The sequence below is a fragment of the Scyliorhinus torazame genome, chromosome 6 (assembly GCF_047496885.1).
Source record: "Scyliorhinus torazame isolate Kashiwa2021f chromosome 6, sScyTor2.1, whole genome shotgun sequence".
NCBI lineage: Eukaryota > Metazoa > Chordata > Chondrichthyes > Carcharhiniformes > Scyliorhinidae > Scyliorhinus > Scyliorhinus torazame.
The window spans coordinates 311,335,996-311,355,237 of NC_092712.1; the positions used below are offsets into that span (position 1 = coordinate 311,335,996).

A 19,242-nucleotide genomic window follows, 5' to 3' on the forward strand; every position below is an offset into this window, starting at 1 on the left:
CTCCTGCCGTCAACGGCCAGTGTAAGTATCAATCTCTGGAGTTAAAACAGGTTTGCAGATAGGGCAGCACGGTGAGGTACTGGTTAGCACTGCTGCCTCATGGCGCCGAGGTCCCAGGTTCGATCCCGGCTCTGGGTCACTGTCTGTGTGGAGTTTGCACATTCTCCCCGTGTTTGCGTGGGTTTCGCCCTCACAACCCAAAGATGTGCAGGATAGGTGGATTGGCCACGCTAAATTGTTCCTTTATTGGAAAAAATGAATTGGGTACTCTAAATTTATTTTTAAAAACACGACTAAATTTGAATTGGCTAATCGAAATCTTTTAAAAAGGTTTGCAGATTAGTGTGGCCGTTGCAGTCTTCTGTTGGAATAGGTGTTTCCTGTTCTGCCACCAAACACATGCTTTTTATGTCTGCTTGCCCCATGGTTTTATTTTGCTCCATGTAAACTGCAGGCCCACCTGTTCTGCGACTGACCCGACAGAAAACGCAGTTGCACCAGGATGTCCCTCCAACCCAAGAAAGAGCCTTCAAAAGACCCCCTCAGCAGGAAGAGCAAATACCACAAGGAGAGGGATACAGTATAATAATCTTTATTATTGTCACAAGTAAGCTTGCATTAACACTGCAATGAAGTTACTGTGAAAATCATTGCCACATTCCGGCACCTGTTCGTGTACACTGAGGGAGAATTCAGAATGTCCAATTCACCTAAGAACACGTGTTTCAGGACTTGTGGGAAAAAGCGGAGCGCCCGGAGGAAACCCACACAGACAAGGGGAGAACGTGCAGATTCCGCACAGACAGTGACCCAAGCTGGGAAGGAACCTGGCGCTGTGAAGCAACAGTGCTAACCACTGTGCTACCGTGTCACCATATAAATTGAGGTCATTTGAGGGTCATTCCCTAAAGGTCCAAACAATAAAGCAATGGACCTACAAGACCAGCAGTAAGAACAGCCTTTCAATCAGGGGATACTGTGCCAGGGTAGACATAGCACCTAACTAGGAAGAGAGGTCGTAAAGCCCATTAATAATGAAAATAAGCATATCAAGCCTCTAAATTCGTATTTCAGAAGCTGAGGTTGAATTCAACATGGAACCTTGTTTCCCTCGCACCTTTATGCCACAAATGAGACTTTTACATTTGGTGCTTGTTCATTTCAGACCATGAAAAAACTGAGGGTTCACGCACAAGCCAGCCATTTTCCCAGGCTACGTTTGGCTCTTTTACTCCTGCAGTAGCAACAACAACCTGCATTTATATAGCACCATCGTTGTGGCGTAATGTCCCAAAGCACTTCACATGAGCATTACCGAAATCTGACGCCAAGCTATGTAAAGAGACATTGGGAAAAATTATTAAAAGCTTGGCCAATGAGTTAGGTCTTGAGGGCCGTCTTAAAGAAGAAAAGTGGAAGGTCGTTGATCTCTAGGGTGGAAGAAGCTGAGTACTCAGCCATAGCGGTTTCGGATCATGCCCCACATTGGGTGGACCTGGACTTAGGAGAGGAAAGGGAGCAGAGAACACTCTGGCGATTAGATGTGGGACTGATGGCGGATGAGGGAGTGTGTGCAAGAGTGCGGGGGTGTATTGAGAGATACCTGGAGGTCAATGACGACGGCGAGGTCCCTGTGGGAGTGGTATGGGAAGCACTAAAAGCGGTGGTCAGAGGAGAGCTGATCTCCATTGGGGCCCACAAAAGGAAAACAGAGGCCAAGGAAAGGGAAAGATTACTCGGGGAGATTCTAAGGGTGGATAGGGAATTTGCAGAGACCCCGGAGGAGGAATTGTACAGGGAGAGGAGACGACTCCAGACGGAATTTGACCTTCTGACCACCAGAAAGGCGGAGGTACTGTGGAGGAAGGCACAGGGGAGGAGGTATGAATATGGGGAAAAGGCTAGTCGCCTGTTGGCTCATCAATTGCGAAAGAGGGCAGCAGCGAGGGAGATAGGAGGAATTAGAGACGAAAGGGGAGACACGGTGCGAAGGGCAGGAAAGATAAATGAGGTGTTCAAGACCTTCTATGAGGAACTGTACAGGTCTCAACCCCCAGAGGGAGAGGAGGGGATGCGGCAGTTCCTGGACCAATTGAGGTTCCCGAAAGTGGAGGAGCGGGGGGTGGTAGGCCTGGGGGCACCGATTGGGGTGGACGAGGTTATTAAGGGACTGGGAAGCATGCAAGCAGGGAAGGCCCCAGGACCAGACGGGTTCCCGGTGGAGTATTACAGAAAATACGTGGACTTGTTGGCCTCGTTGATGGTGAGGACGTTCAATGAGGCCAGGAAAGGGGGGACTCTACCCCCGACGATGTCGGAGGCGACGATATCATTAATTTTGAAGAGGGATAAAGATCCGTTGCAGTGCGAGTCCTATAGACCCATTTCATTATTGAACGTGGACGCCAAATTGTTGGCAAAGGTACTGGCATCGAGGATAGAGGACTGTGTCCCGGGGGTGGTGCACGAAGACCAGGCAGGGTTCGTAAAAGGGAGACAACTGAATGTTAACGTGCGACGACTATTAGGGGTGATAATGATGCCCCCAGTGGAGGGGGAGGCAGAGATAGTGGCGGCAATGGACGCAGAGAAGGCATTTGATAGGGTGGAGTGGGAGTATTTATGGGAAGTGTTAAGGAGGTTTGGGCTTGGGAACGGGTTTATTAGCTGGGTTAGACTTCTTTATGGGGCTCCAACGGCAAGCGTAGTTACAGGTCGACATAGATCGGAGTATTTCCGACTATATAGGGGAACAAAACAGGGATGCCCGCTGTCTCCATTGTTGTTCGCGTTGGCAATTGAACCTCTGGCCATGGCGTTGAGAGACTCCAGGAAATGGAGAGGGGTGATTAGAGGGGGAGAAGAACACCGAGTCTCGTTATACGCGGATGACCTATTGTTATACGTGTCGGACCCAGCGGGGGGGATGATAGAGGTTATGCGAATTTTGAGGGGGTTCGGGGATTTCTCGGGGTATAGGCTAAACATGGGGAAGAGTGAATTATTTGTGATACATCCAGGGGACCAGAGTAGAGAGATAGAAGGCTTGCCTCTAAGGAAAGTGGAAAGAAACTTCCGATACCTGGGGATTCAGATCGCTAGGAGCTGGGGAACCTTGCACAGACTTAATCTGACATGGTTGGTAGAACAAATGGAGGAGGACTTCAAGAGGTGGGACATGCAGCCTCTATCGCTGGCGGGCAGGGTGCAAGCAATTAAGATGATGGTCCTCCCGAGGTTCTTAATTGTATTTCAATGTCTCCCTATACTAATCACCAAGACCTTTTTTAATAAAATAGACAGGAGCATCACGAGCTTCGTGTGGGCAGGGAAAGTTCCGAGAGTAAGAAGGGGGTTCCTTCAGCGTAGTAGGGACAGAGGAGGATTGGCACTACCGAACTTGGGCGATTACTATTGGGCCGCCAATGTGGCAATGATACGTAAATGGATGATGGAGGGTGAGGGAGCGGCGTGGAAAAGACTGGAGAGAAAGTCCTGTAAAGGGACGAGTTTAGAGGCGCTGGTGACGGCGCCGCTACCGATCTCACCTAAAAAGTTTACCACGAACCCGGTGGTGGCGGCAACATTGAATATCTGGGGACAGTGGAGGCGACAGAGAGGGGTGCGGGGAGCCCTGTTGGGGTCCCCAATCAGGAATAACCGTAGGTTCGCCCCAGGAAGAATGGATGGAGGATTTCAGAGCTGGTACCAGTTGGGAAATAGGAGGGTGGGAGATTTATTTATAGATGGGACTTTTGCGAGCTTGGGAGCATTGGAGGAAAAGTATAAGCTGCCCCGGGGAAATTTCTTGAGATATATGCAGGTGAGGGCGTTTACTAGACAACAGGTGAGGGAATTTCCTTTGCTCCCGACACAGGGGATACAGGACAGGGTGCTTTCAGGGGTGTGGGTCGGAGAGGGCAAGGTGTCAGAGATTTACCGAGAGATGAGGGAAGAGGGGGAGGAGTCGGTGGGCGAACTAAAAGGAAAGTGGGAAGAAGAACTAGGGGAGGAGATAGAGGAGGGTATGTGGGCTGATGCCCTAAGCAGGGTAAATTCCTCTTCCTCATGCGCCAGGCTTAGCCTGATTCAATTTAAGGTGCTACATAGAGCACACATAACGGGAGCAAGATTGAGCAGGTTCTTTGGAGTGGAGGACAAATGTGGGAGGTGTGGCGGGAGCCCGGCAAACCACGCACATATGTTTTGGGCGTGCCCGGCACTGGAAGGGTATTGGAAGGGAGTGACGGGAGTGATTTCGCGGGTGGTGAAGGCCCGGGTCAAACCAGGCTGGGGGTTAGCTCTATTTGGAGTTGCGGAAGAGCCGGGAGTGCAGGAGGCGAAAGAGGCCGACGTTGTGGCCTTTGCGTCCCTAGTAGCCCGGCGCAGGATCCTACTCATGTGGAAGGAGGCGAAACCCCCCGGACTGGAGGCCTGGGTAAATGATATGGCGGGGTTCATTAAACTGGAGCAGATAAAGTTTGCCCTGAGAGGATCGGCTCAAGGGTTCACCAGGCGGTGGCAGCCATTTCTCGACTACCTAGGGGAACGTTAGAGGGAAGACAGATGACCAGCAGCAGCAACCCAGGGGGGAGGGGGGGGTTTAGTTTAGTTTAGGTCAAAGATAAAGGGGTTTTGTTACTTGTGTATTGTTAAAAATTTCTGTATTGTTATTGTTGCGTTTGCTTTGTAAGAGGGGAAAAATTGTTGTTTGGGAAAAAAATGTCAATAAAACATTTTTTTTTTAAAAAAAGAAGAAAAGTGAGAGTTGCCGAGATTTAAGAAGAGAATTCCAGAGATTAGGGCCTGGGCAGCTGAAAGCATAGCCGCCCAATGGGGGACCGATTAATGTCATAGATCCCCAACAGCCCAGAATTGGAGATGTGCAGGAGTCTCAGGGCATTTTAGGGTTGGAAGAGGCTGAGGGTAGCTCCAACAACGATCAAGAAGCTGGACACCATCCATGAGACAGCAGCCCGCTTGATTGGCACCCCTTCCACAAACATTCGCTCCCTCCACCACTGACACATAATGGCAGCCATGATTACCATCTACACGATTCACTGCAGCAGCTCACCAAGGCTCCTTAGGCAGCACCTTCCAAACCCACAACTCCTACCATCTGGAAGGACAAAGGCAGCAGAGACATGGGAGCACCGCCGCCTGCAAACTCCCCTCCAAGCCTCTCACCATCCTGGCTTGAAACTATATCAGCATTCCTTCACTGTCGCTGGGTCAAAATCCTGGAGCACCCTCCCTAACAGCACTGTGGGTGTACCTACACCACATGCACTGCAGCGGGTTCAAGGAGGCAGCTCACCACCACCTTCTCAAAAGCAATTACAGATGGACAATAAATGCTGGTGCAACCCATGACATCCATGAACTAATTTTTAAAATGATCTGGCCTGCCAGCTCCTCAGGTCACGCCCGGTTGGGCTATCGCTGTTGGTGGAATACGGATATTAGTCTGTGAAACCCACACAACTAAAGCAGAAGAGGAAGTAGAAGAGATAGAGAGGTGTGAGGTCGTGGAGAACAAAGATTAAGAATCTTCAAATTGAACTGAAGTGTCCCTGGATTGGGAGCCAATATAGGTCAATGAATACATTGATGATGGGTTTACAGCAGGGTTTTTCAACAGGGTTGTGACCCGTGGGTGGGCTGCAGGCGGGTGTCAGGAGGGTCGTGGAGCGGTCATTCACGGCGTTCCTGATTGCGGGAGAAGCACCCAAGAACTGTGACCAGCTTTTAAGAATGCCGGTTGCAACCAGCTTTTAAGTTGAGAATGCCGGCTGCAACCGGCCTTTAAATGTGAACACTGTAGTCTTCCCACCAGAAGTAGTGGCAGAGAGCATGTCATGTGTCCGGCACGTACACTGACGTCACGTTCCCTGTACATCCGAGCTTTGTGCGTGAAATCACAAAGGAGAGATTCCTCCATCTTGTAGCTGCCCCCAAGCAAGCAACACGGCTGTGAAGAGTTGAAGCTGGGTCATTTTGTAATAACAGTACGAAGTCTGACAACACCAGGTTAAAGTCCAACAGGTTTGTTTCGATGTCACTAGCTTTCGGAGCGCTGCTCCTTCCTCAGGTGAATGAAGAGGTCTGTTCCAGAAACACATATATAGACAAATTCAAAGATGCCAAACAATGCTAGGAATGCGAGCATTAGCAGGTGATTAAATCTTTACAGATCCAGAGATGGGGTAACCCCAGGTTAAAGAGGTGTGAATTGTATCAAGCCAGGACAGTTGGTAGGATTTCGCAGGCCAGATGGTGGGGGATGAATGTAATGCAACATGAATCCCAGGTCCCGGTTGAGGCCGCACTCATGTGTGCGGAACTTGGCTATAAGTTTCTGCTCGGCGATTCTGCGTTGTCGCGGGTCCTGAAGGCCGCCTTGGAGAACGCTTACCCGGAGATCAGAGGCTGAATGCCCTTGACTGCTGAAGTGTTCCCCGACTGGAAGGGAATATTCCTGCCTGGTGATTGTTGCGCGATGTCCGTTCATTCGTTGTCGCAGCGTCTGCATGGTCTCGCCAATGTACCACGCTTCGGGACATCCTTTCCTGCAGCGTATGAGGTAGACAACGTTGGCCGAGTCGCACGAGTATGTACCGCGTACCTGGTGGGTGGTGTTCTCACGTGTAATAGTGGTATCCATGTCGATGATCTGGCACGTCTTGCAGAGATTGCCATGACAGGGTTGTGTGGTGTCGTGGTCACTGTTCTGAAGACTGGGTAGTTTGCTGCAAACAATGGTTTGTTTGAGGTTGCGCGGTTGTTTGAAGGCAAGTAGTGGGGGTGTGGGGATGACCTTGGCAAGATGTTCATCGTCATCAATGACGTGTTGAAGGCTGTGAAGAAGATGACGTAGTTTCTCCGCTCCGGGGAAGTACTGGACGACGAAGGGTATTCTGTCGGTTGTGTTCCATGTTTGTCTTCTGAGGAGGTCGGTGCGGTTTTTCGCTGTGGCGCGTTGGAACTGTCGCTCGATGAGTCGAGTGCCATATCCTGTTCGTACGAGGGCATCTTTCAACGTCTGTAGATGTCTGTTACGCTCCTCCTCGTCTGAGCAGATCCTGTGTATACGGAGCGCTGTGGTATACAGACATCTACAGAAGGTCAGCAAGTTGGTAAAAGTTGCTCCTTAGAAAAAAAGTTTGAAAAACACTGGTCTACAGGACTTGTATAAGATAGTATATGGGCAGCAGGGTTTTGGATGAGTTCAAGTTTGTGGAATTATAGATGCTTGAAATTCCTGTAGCGCAATGTATTTTTAGCTAGGTTGTTCAATTAGCTCAAAGAGTACCCAATTATTTTTTTTCCAATTAAAGGGCAATTTAACGTGACAAATCCACCTAACCTGCACCTCTTTGGGTTGTGGGGGTGAGACTCACGAAGACACGGGGAGAATGTGCAAACTCCACACGGACAGTGACCCAGAGCCGGGATCGAACCCGGTCCTCAGCGCTGTTAGCAGTGCGATCCATTGCACCACCGTGCCGCCAAGCTCACAGAAAATATAGCAATGTATATTTTTCTCAGAATGATAGAATGGCATTGGAGTCCACGCCCTGGTATCACAATGCAGTTGTGGCCCCTCGCGAGATTTGTGACATTCTGGATGTCTCACGATATCTTAACGAGATCTCGTGAGACGTCGCATTCTGGATCTCAGCCTGACTGCTGGGTGGGATCCAGATTTGCTTATCTAAGTGAGCAGTTAGGCTCACTTAAATACGCCTGCGCCGGAGTCTTCCATAGCCTGGGATCGAACACCCATGCCTGGGAAACCTGCCCATGGAGCCATTTAGCACTGGTCTACACAAACATGGACCAGGCGGAATGGCAACTGGGGGAGTCTCCCAGGCCATCGGAAGCCGTTGGGCTCTGAACAAGATGGTACCCTAGAACTCACGCTGTCACCCAGGCACCTTGGCACTGCTAGCCTAGCACCTTGGCACTGCCACCGGGGCACCCTGGAAGTGCCCAAAACGCTGTGCTCTACCCAGTAACAGGTAGTGATTGGATCTGACCCCACTGGAATGTTTTTCCGAGCATCAAAGGCTGAGTTTACTTTCACTTTGACTCCTGGCTGTCCTGAGGAAGGTCTGCAGGCCTCTCTACTCTGTTTCTCTCCAAAAAAGGCTGAGTTTCTGAACTGGCAGGGAGCATGGATGAGTCTACGTACAGGAGAACCATTACAGGCTGTGCCAGCGGAAGCCGTAACCAACCAATACTCTCTGCAGAAAAGGCTACTGTGCACCTACCAACTCTGCCTCCAGTAAAGGCTGAGGCCTGGAAATAAACCACAAACTTAAAGCAAAGTTTGAGGTGAAGCAAAGCGCTCCCCCAGGAAAAGCTGTGAGGAATACATTTTTAAACTGCAGAGAAGATAATTACAAGCTGCAAACGAAGGACTTCAATCTGCAAGCTGACTGTGAAGACTAGTTGCTAAAGAACCACCATCTGAAGCAAAGACTCTTATCTTTTGACCTTTATTCTTATTATCTTTTCTCCCCTTTTCTTCCCCCTCTGTGTTTGTCTGCTTGTGTGTGTGAGGGTGGGGCAGTTAAAGGAGATAGTAGGTATTAGTTTGTTGTTATCCACTTGCATTTACTGCATATTTCATGATAGCTCTTGGTATAAATAAACAGTGATTGTGTTTAAACTCACAAACCTAGTGACTGTAATTATTGGACAGCCAAGGGCCAATGATGTTGGGTATTTTTATACGAATTCTCGGTTAATTCACTTGTGTTGCAGCTCCGGGGCACGTGGGACTGGAAAATGATCGCACACTTGCCCAGGGTGGCCTAACACTGTCGGCGAGGCCTTCCTCACTGAGGCCAGAAAAAAAAAGTCTCATTTGATAGCGGGGTCGTTTTTGGCGCTGCTGGCACCCCGCTAAACGTGCCCAAAACAAGACTCTGGTTTTTTCCCCCTTAAATCAAGTTCTAGATGAGGAGAAAGTTCTTCTCTCGGGAGGGTCGTTAGTGTTTGGAATTCTCCCCCCCCCCCCTCCCTCTCCAGCGAGCAATGGAGGTTGGGTCACCAAATATATTCAATGCTGAGTTGGTCAGACCTTTGACTGATAAGGGAGTCAAGGCCGCAATCAGACCTGCCGCGGTCCTATTGATAGGCAGAGCAAGCTCCACAGGTATTGTTGCCTCTCTGATACCTTCAACCAGTGTTGCCAGTCATTTAACAATTGTACCCAATCCTGGCCTCAGCCCACCAGGAGATCCAGATATTGCTGAGGAAACTTGGGCAGGCGTTTTTCTCCCTTCTCTTAACGTTCATTCATTGTTGTCTTCAACTCTATCTCATCCAATGGCAAATACTCCTCAGCTTCTTTAGTCCAACTCCACAAAAGAATCATTGTCTCCATCTGCGGCACTGAACATATTTTACCAATTCTTCATTTTCATCATGGTGACAATAAATAAGGAATGTGTATGCTGAGATATGCAGTATGTTTTGTAGTGACTGTTCGGTCACCATAGTTGCATAGCTTACCATGTTGCCTCATTGCTGGAACATGAGAGCAATGTCTCAGATGACAGCCGAGATGCTTTAATAATAATCCTTATTGTCACAAGTAGGTTTACATTAACACTGCAATGAAGTTACTGTGAAAATCCCCTAGTCGCCACATTCCGGCGCCTGTTCGGGTACACAGAGGGAGAATTCAGAATGTCCAATTCACCTAACAAGCATATCTTTCGGGAAGAAACCGGAGCACCCGGAGGAAACCCATGCAGACACGGGGAGAACGTGCAGACTCCGCACAGACAGTGACCCAAGCTGGGAATCGAACCTGGGACCCTGGAGCTGTGAAGCAACAGTGCTAACCACTGTGCTGCCGTGCTGCCCAGATCTACCAGGGCCCTTTAAAGGTTCCTTTTCCTTCTACAGGCATGGTATTGTGTACAACATGGTATTGTGTACAACATGGTATTGTGTACAACATGCTGGCTTTGCCCTCTTGCAAAAATGTAGATTGGTACAAAGTCTCAGTAAAAACAGGGGGCTGGTGTGAGAATTAAATAATATATATATTTACGAGATATGGGTGTCGCTGGTTAGGCCAGCATTTATTGCCCTCCCCAGTTGCCTTTCAGAAGGGGGTGGTAGGTTGCCTCCTTTAACCGCTGCAGTGTTTGAGGTATAGGTGTACACACTGTGCTGTTAGGGAGGGAATTCCAGGGTTTTCCCCAGTGACAGTGAAGGAACGGTGATATATTTCCAAGTCAGGGTGGTGAGTGACTTGGAGGGGAACCTCCAGGTGGTGGGGTTCCCAGGTACCTGCTGCTCTTGTCCTTCTAGATGGTCGCGGTCGTGGGTTTGGAAAGTGTTGTCAAAGGAACCTTGGTGAGTTACTGCAGTGCATCTTGGAGATGGTACACACGGCTGCCACTGTGCATCGGTGGTGGAGGGTTTGAATGTTTGTAGAAGGGGGAGCAATCAAGCGGGCTGCTTTGTCCTGGATGATGTTGAGCTTCTTGAGTGTTGTTGGAGCTGCACTCATCCAGGCAAGTGGAGAGTATTCGATTACATTCCTGACTTGTGCCTTGTAGATGGTGAACAGACTTTGGGGGATCAGGAGGTGAGTTACTCGCTGTAGCATTCTCTTAGCCTTTGATCTGCACTGGTAGCCACAGTATTCATATGGCTAGTCCAGTTCAGTTTCTGATCAATGGTACCCCCAGGATGTTGATTGTGGGGGATTCAGCGATGGTAATGCCATTTAATGTCAAGGGGCGGTGGTTACATCCCCTTGTAGGAGATGGTCATTTCTTGGCACTTGTGTGGGTGAATGTAACATGTCACTTGTCAGCCCAAGCCTGGATATTGTCCAGGTCTTGCTGCATTTGGACAGGGACTGCTTCATTATCTGAGGATTCGCGAATGGTGCTGAACATTGTGCAGTCATCCGCAAACATCTCCACTTCTGACCTTATGATGGAAGGGAGGTCATTGATGGAGCAGCTGAAGGTCGTTGGGCCTAGAACACTCCTCTGAGGAACTCCTGCAGTGATGTCCTGGGGCTGAGATGTTTGCTCTCCAGTCACCACAACCATCCTCCTTTGTGCCGGGTATGACTCCAACCAGCAGAGAATTTTCCTCCCGATTCCCAATGACTCCAGTTTTGCTCGGGCTCCTTGATGCCATACTCGGTCAAATGCTGCCTTGATGTTAAGGGCAGTCACTCTCACCTCACCTCTGGCATTCAGCTCTTTTGTCCATGTTTGAACCGAGTTGGCCGGGTCCTAAAGGCCATAGCTGCTAGACTGGGACTGCAGCAGGTGGTGAGGGAACCAACAAGAGGGAAAAACATACTTGACCTCGTCCTCACCAATCTGCCTGCTGCAGATGCATCTGTCCACGACAGTATCGGTAGAAGTGACCACCACACAGTCCTTGTGGAGACACAGTCCTGTCTTCACATTGAGGATCCATCGTGTTGTGTGGCACTACCACCGTGCTAAATGGGATAGACTTCCTGAAAGCAAAGCAGCTCCATATAAAGATGGAGAAAGCACAGTGGGAAGTAATGCAATTGCCCAGTTGATTTACTTCTAGGATCTTGAGGGCGAATCTCCGGCCGGGTTGCACCTGGCGCAAATCCCGCTGTCAGGAGAATTGCGGGAGAGCCCCGAAACGGGATTTGTGCCGGGTGCCAATCAGTGTGCGATGCTCCCAGTCCGTTGCAGCTGATGTAATCTGGTTCACTCCCTCATTGAGCATGAACCAGATTAGCATATTTAATTATGCCAGGACTTTTGAAGCCAGCTCCCGCGATTCACCCACCCACAGGCAGAATATGAAGCCGGCGGGTATCGCTGCTGGTCTCCACTACCGGAGACCAGATGTGATGACCACAAGGGAGGGAGGGGGAGTTCTCTGAGCACACAGTAGCCCCAGAAAAGCCGGGAACCTGCCTCGGCACCCTGACAGTGTCAACCTGGCACTGTGCCCTGGCACTGCCAGGCTGGCAATTCCAGGGTGCCAGTATGCGGTGCCAGGTTGGCATTGCCAAGGGACCGGGCCTGAAAGTGGGTGTGACCTGAAAGGGGGTAGGGCAACAGAAAGGGAGGCATGAAAGGGGGGGGTCATTTGCCGACCCCATAGTGGGGTGTCGCTCACCTGCGGGAGGAGCCACTGATGCCGGCGATTGGGGAGGGGGTGCCTGAAGGGAGACCCATTGGGAGGGCCTCGATGCCCTCATGCCAGTGAAACTTTGGGAGGAGAGGGCGAGAGGGTTGAATATCGGTGAGAATGGTCGGGGGGCGGGGACACCGACGTCCCGATGCCGGCACTGGTGTTCAGGTGGGGTGGTGGAGGGGAGGCTTCACTGTCATTTTGAGATCGTGCACTCTTGGAAAATGGCATCCCAATCTCTGTGAAAATGGGCTTGCTGCACGTTTACGCCCCCGTCCCTCTCAGAGTGGTGTACAACTCGCCCCTCTCCAAAATAATATTTACCAGTGGGTGGATTGCGATCTGGATCGCACCGCCTCGGCAGGAATGGCACCACATTTCCCGCCGGGAGACCACACTTAGAAATATTTTGCGAGAATTGTGCCCCTTATAGAATATAAGTGGGTTTGTATGATTCTCTTTCTTGTGAATGGAATAAATCAGACATAAGAAAGGATTTGTTGGGCAGCACGGTGGCGCAGTGGGTTATCCCTGTTGCCTCACGGCGCCGAGGTCCCAGGTTCGATCCCGGCTCTGGGTCACTGTCAGTGTGGAGTTTGCACATTCTCCCCGTGTTTGCGTGGGTTTCGCCCCCACAACCCAAAGATGTGCAGGGTAGGTGGATTGGCCACGCTAAACTGCCCCTTCATTGGAAAAAATGAATTGGATACTCTAAATTTATAAAATTAAAAAATAAAAGAAAGGATTTGTTTGAAAATAAGCATTAATTTCACTCTACTTTTAATGGGACATAAATCTCGCTCCCAAAGCACCACGAAGATCCACAGGACTGAGTAAGCTTAGTCGCCAAAGTGCCAATAGTGGCAGCGCAAGTGGTCAGAGAGGCCCCTGAACTTGTTAGAGGGTAACAGAGAGAAGGTTCATACTCATGATGGTTGTACAGCAACTCTTACCAGCAAGTACCTGTATGTTGCCATCAGGCAAGGAGGGGATTGACAGTGGCTGTAATTCCCTCACAGATGAATAGCCAATCAGTATTCAGACTCTAGGCTCACAAATGCACAATGCCACATGGACAGGGCATGTGATGGCTTCCAGCATTCATGATGTGAACCATGGTGGGAGCCAGCAGCTTCAGGAGACGAGCTTTGGAAGCGGCAGTTCAAGGCCAGACATGCAAGACTTATTCTTACAAACTCATAAGAACACGAGGGATAGTCATTCAATACGATAGTGGCTGGTTATCTACCTCAACTCCACCTTCCCACACTCTCCCCCTATCCTTTAATTCCCTTTATATCCAAAAATCTATTGATACATACTGAACACTGATCCTCCGCAGCTATCGGGGATAGAAAATTCCAAACTTTGCAACACTCTGGGTGGAGAAATTCCTCTTCCTCTCAATCCCAAATGGTCACCCTCTTTTTCTGAGACTGAGACCCGTTTTCTCTCCTCCCCCACCAGGGAAAACCCCACAGCAGCTACCCTGTCAAACCCAGGAGGAATCCTAAAGGTTTCAATGAGATTATCTCTCCTTGTTCTAAATCCCAGAGAATGTATGCCCAGTCTACTCATTCTTTACTTGTTGGACAATCCATTAATCCCAGGAATCAGTAGAGTGATCCTTCATTGCACTCACAACAAGGCAAGTATCTCCATCTTAGATTAAAGAGACTAAAACAGTACACAGTATTCCAGATGTGGTTTCACCAAATGCCTATGCAATTGCAGTAAGACTTCTTCATTCTTGTATTTCCATCGCTTTGTAAAGGCTAATGTTTTATTCGCTTTCCTAATTGCTTTTACCTTTGTGATTTGTATACAAGAGCATCCATGCCCCCTAAATACAAACATTTTCCAATTTTAAAAAATAAATTTAGAGTACCTAATTCATTTTTTCCAATTAAGGGGCAATTTAGCGTGGCCAATCCACCTACCCTGCACATCTTTGGGTTGTGGGGGCGAAACCCTCGCAAATACAGGGAGAATGTGCAAACTCCACATGGACAGTGACCCAAAGCCGGGATCGAACTTGGGACCTGGGCGCCGTGAGGCAGCAGTGCTAACCACTGTCCCACCATGCTGCCCTGAACAAATTTTCAGCATTTAAAAATGTTCAGCTTTTCTATTTCTCCTTATAAAATGCATACATTCTCCACATTATCTTAATAAACTTTTTAAAAATAAATTTAGAATACCAAATTATTTGTTTTCTAATTAAGGGCCAATTTAGCATGACCAATTCACCTAGCCTGCACATCTTTGGGTTGTGGGGGTGAAACCCACGCAGACACGGGGAGAATGTGCAAACTCCACACGGACAGTGACCCAGAGCCGGGATCGAACCCGTGTCCTCAGCGCTGTGAGGCAGCAGTGTTAACCACTGTGTCACATGCCGCCCCTCTTTAATAAACTTTATTAGTCTCACAAGTAGGCTTACATTAACGCTGCAATGAAGTTACCGTGAAAAGCCCCTAGTCGCCACAATCCGGCGCCTGTTCGGGTACACTAAGGGAGAATTCAGAATGTCCAATTCACCAAACAAGCACAAGTTTCGGGACTTGTGGGAGGAAACCGGAGCGCTCGGAGGAAACTTCCAGCTGCCATGTTCTTGCCCACTCACTTAACCTGTCAATATTACTTCACAGCCTCACTGCTTGCAACCCGATCTCTTAATTTTTCTCAGATCTGATTGAATTCTGTTATGGGGTGGGCGATGGAATCTTTTCTGGTTATTTACAGTATTTTGCCTTTACCTTCCAGCTCCCATGCTGATATTGCCATTGCATCTTTGGCCTCTGAAATCCTGAAACTCATTGAGCAATGAACAGGAAGCCACCACGGCTCCCAACTATGCCCTGTCACTTTGTGGCTTTTGGCCACTTTGGCCGGTTTTCTTGGAGCACAAGAATTTGATGCAAAAGCAATACCTTCAACAAAGTGCTGCAACATGGGGAAGAAAGGAGCAACAGCAAAAGTAATTTTTAAAAAGTCATTGCTTTACAACTAGGTAAAAAGAATTGTTTGACCTCCTTTAACATGACATGAAGTTTTGGTACAAATAATGACAAAGAGCTGTGTTTTCTATATATTCTTCAATAGATCCCTGATGCTATAAACCTGTATTTTGAAGAAATTTCCACTCCGGTGTATTTTTCCTATAACTTGTGACATTTTGGACTTGTGAATTACTTTCTGTACAGTTGGGGATGGATCCTCACGCTCTGAATGTTTAGAAAAACATTCCTCTTCGCTGTACTTCTGTGAACAGACCAGAGTAATAAATAAATTATTATTTTGAAATAATTATTAAGTAGCTTTATTTTTGTACTGCTTTACTTTGAATGATTATAAAATGTTGCCGTGTTTTTTTTCTAATTGAAGGGCAATTTAGCGTGGCCAATCCACCTACCCTGCACATCTTTATGTTATGGGGGTGAGACCCACACAAACTCGGGGAGAATGTGCAAACTCAATAGGTGGATTGGCCATGCTAAATTGCCCCTTAGTGTCCAAAGGGTTAGGTGGGGCTATTGGGTTAGGGGATGGGGTCTGGTCTGGTCCTAGGTAGGGTACTCATTCCAAGGGTCGGCACAGACACGATGGGCCGAATGGCTGCTTCCTGCACTGTAGAGATTCTATGATATGATTCTATCTCTGCGCTCCTCCAATTCTGATCTCTCGTGCAGCCCCAATTTTCATCACTCCAACATTGGCAGCAATGCCTTCGATTGCCTGGGCCCTAAGCTATAAAATTAAACCTCCCAATCTCTCTATCTCTCTCTCCTCCTCTAAGGTGCTCCCCTTAAACTACCACTTTGCCACGCTTTTGATCATTTCTCCTAAGATCTTTTTATGTGGCTTTGTGACAAATTTTGTTTGAGAATTGTTAAGGCAGGGCTGATGGTAAATGCCAACCTTCCCAAATCTAAACTTGAAACAGCTGCCAAAACAATTCTGCAATTTGTATATTATGAGGAGCTTTTCTGAATTCAGGAAATAACTTCTCTGACCAATTGATGGTTCTTTTTTTTAATGAACTTATAATACCAAATTCATTTTTGCCAATTAAGGGGCGAACGTGGGGAAAATGTGCAAACTCCACACGGACAGTGGCCCAGGACCGGGATCGAACCTGGGACCTCGGCTCTGTGAGGCACCAGTGCTAACCACTGTGCCGCCGTGCTGCCCCCAATTGATGGTTCTATATTAAATTGAACATGCATTTTAAAAAAATTTAAATTACACTTAAATCCAAGAATAGCTTCAGACAGTTAACAGTACTTTAAACACAGTTCCAAAAAGATGTTTGCTTAAACTGCGCTCAAAGCTAACTTTCCCTTTTCCAGAAGCAACAATCCACAAAGATTTTTTAAATCTATAGAATTCCTATAACTTTACCACACAATGCCATGTTGCTTTTGGGGTGTTTCCTGAGGGTGACAACACACTGGTTCTCCAGGTCTGACCTTGTCCACACTGTCTCCTTTTTAACTACATTTCAGCCACCACATTATCTGCCTGGAGATAATACCAGCGTTCACATTGTTTTCTGGGATATCTAAACAGCTACCACCTCACACGGGCTTGTCTTCTCTTCAATGTGTTCCTTCCCTTTGACCTCTCTATTGTTTCGTCCAGGCTCTCAGAAGTTCCTTTTCCCTAGAGCTGATCAAACTCCTTTTACTTCACAGTTCCTGGGCGGGATTCTCCGTCCCGCCCCGCCACATTTCTGCCCCGACCCGCCGGTGGGATTCTCCGTTATGCCGGCCGGTCAATGGGGTTTCCCATTGTGGGGCAGCCCCACGCCGTCGGGAAACCCCGGGCGCCGGCAAAACGGGGAATCACGCCGGCGGAGAATTATGTTTCAAAAAGTAAACTTATCCTATCTTTGCCTCACTTACTTACCTTTTTGCAACTTGGATATGTTCCCCTTTGAACTAAAACAACTGATTTCTAAACAACTTAGATTAATGCCTTGCATAAATTCTTATTTAAGTTTCTCTTGATAGTGGTCAGCACAGTGGCGCAGTGGTTAGCACTGCTGCCTCACGGGGCCGAGGTCCCAGGTTCGATCCCGGCTCTGGGTCATTGTCCGTCTGGAGTTTGCACATTCTCCCCGTGCTTGCGTGAGTTTCGCCCCCACAATGCAAAGATGTGCACGAGAGGTGGATTGGCCACACTAAATTGCCCCTTAATTGGGAAAAAATGAATTGGGTACTCTTAAGTTTAAAAAAAAGGAAAATAAAAAATATAAAATAAGTTTATCTTGGTTCACTGTGTTCATTCACATATCAAACTCCCTTCTTACTGATGTTTAGACCCTTGCAGTCTCTTAATCTAGTTGCACCCCAATCACATCCCCACCAGCCTGTTTTCCAGTACATGAGATCTATTACCAAAATAAACATATCTTTTGCATTCCTTGCTTTCCTGACAGAATGCCCTTATGAACGACACTTGGAAGGTTTGACTTGTTGAAGGTATTATTATTGTCGGTATTGCTTGTGGTTCAGTACACAAAACAGACTGCATTTTGATATGGCACGCTCCAGGCTGCCAAAATACCAAAGGGAAACCTGGAACAAGCTGCCAGAATGGTTTGCAATTTGTGTATTATGTGGAGTTATCTGAAGTCAAGATAAGCAAATCCCAGACGATTTGAAATATTAAATTCAACCATTTATTTAAAAAAGAAAATAACATTTAAAAACGCAAGAACATGTTTACATCATTAACATTTCCTGAAATATACTGGATGAAATAAACTCCATCCTGATAGATTTTCTAATCTATAAACTTTTAGTAATATTACCGCAGTGCCCTGATGCTCTGGGAGAATTCCCATACAGACTATCCTCTCGGATGATGGCGGCAAAAGTGATATTCACAGGTCTGCCTTCAGTACACACAGTCATTTTCAAAATCTTACAGCCACACCATAATAATAATCTTTATTATTGTCACAAGTAGGCTTACATTAACACTGCAATGAAGTTACTGTGAAAATCCCTTAGTCACCGCACTCCAGGTACACAAGTCTTCAGTCTCTCCTTACATTTGTTTTTCCCTTTGATCTTTCACCCTATTAGTTTCAACAATTCTTTACAAGTTGCTCTTCCCAGAATCAATCCCTTTTTTATTACATAATGGCTACTATATTTCTAAATTAATCTTACTATTTTGCCTCACAGATTCACAATCTCCAAATTGTATATGTTTCCATTGAAATCCAACAGTCAACTTTAATACCACTTTTTGTATCTAATATCACTTCTCTTATCTGCCTAATGTAAATTCCTAGTGATTCTACTTCCCTGGTCCTCTGTGCGTTACCATTCCAACCACTTGCCTTCACACATCCTAAATTGATGTTTTGACTTTTGCAGTCTAACTATCTCCAGTTTAACTACACCAATCACACCCACACTCACACACACAAGCTTATTATAGCGATATTGCGAAAAAGAATTCCCATTTTCCTCACAAGTTACAGTTGACTTTATTATGCTTTATATAAACAACGATATAAATTTTAACGGCATTGTTTATATTCCTTTTATTACAGATTCTGGTCTTGAAGCAGCCCAAAGTGTGCTTCTAATGATATCAAGTCCTCTCAATTTGAAATGGGGATATATTCCACAGCAATAGTGGCGAAAGCAGAACAGTTAAATGTGTAAACTTTAAGTCATGATGGCGATTTTTTTTTTTTCTGGTCAAGGAACTTCCCATATCTCTGGGGAAGGTCAGTACAGGACAACAGTGTGAAAACAACATTGTTGGACTGTAAAAACAAACTCTGACTTTAATCTTCCCACAAAACTTTGGGCTGTATTTCTGCAACCACTGTTGCCACTGTGAAACTTTAGACCAGCAGCTCATTCATTATTTGTGTGTGTGTGTGTGCTAACCTGGAGGCAGTTATTTATATTCCACTGGAATAAAGACTGCTGTCCTTGGGAGCACGATTGGAGAAGGTGTTTTAAAAGATATGGGAAGATAAATGTTGGCCTTCAGTGCATGGAGGAGATATTGGGCTTTGTGGGGCCCAAATTCTGGATGCTC

At 47.3% G+C, this 19,242-nt stretch overlaps 1 protein-coding gene across 5 annotated transcripts in view; it reads left to right on the top strand.

Annotated features, from left to right (window-relative positions):
• Positions 1-15,480, top strand: part of ulk4 (unc-51 like kinase 4) — a 633,709-nt gene extending 618,229 nt beyond the window's left edge. For all 5 annotated transcript variants that reach the window (XM_072510060.1, XM_072510064.1, XM_072510062.1 and 2 more), the window contains one exon: positions 14,938-15,480. In XM_072510060.1, coding sequence (XP_072366161.1) covers positions 14,938-15,001 — 64 coding nt within the window. In that variant the 3' untranslated portion in view covers positions 15,002-15,480. The remainder of the gene's footprint in view (positions 1-14,937) is intronic.
• The last annotated feature ends 3,762 nt before the right edge of the window (positions 15,481-19,242 follow it).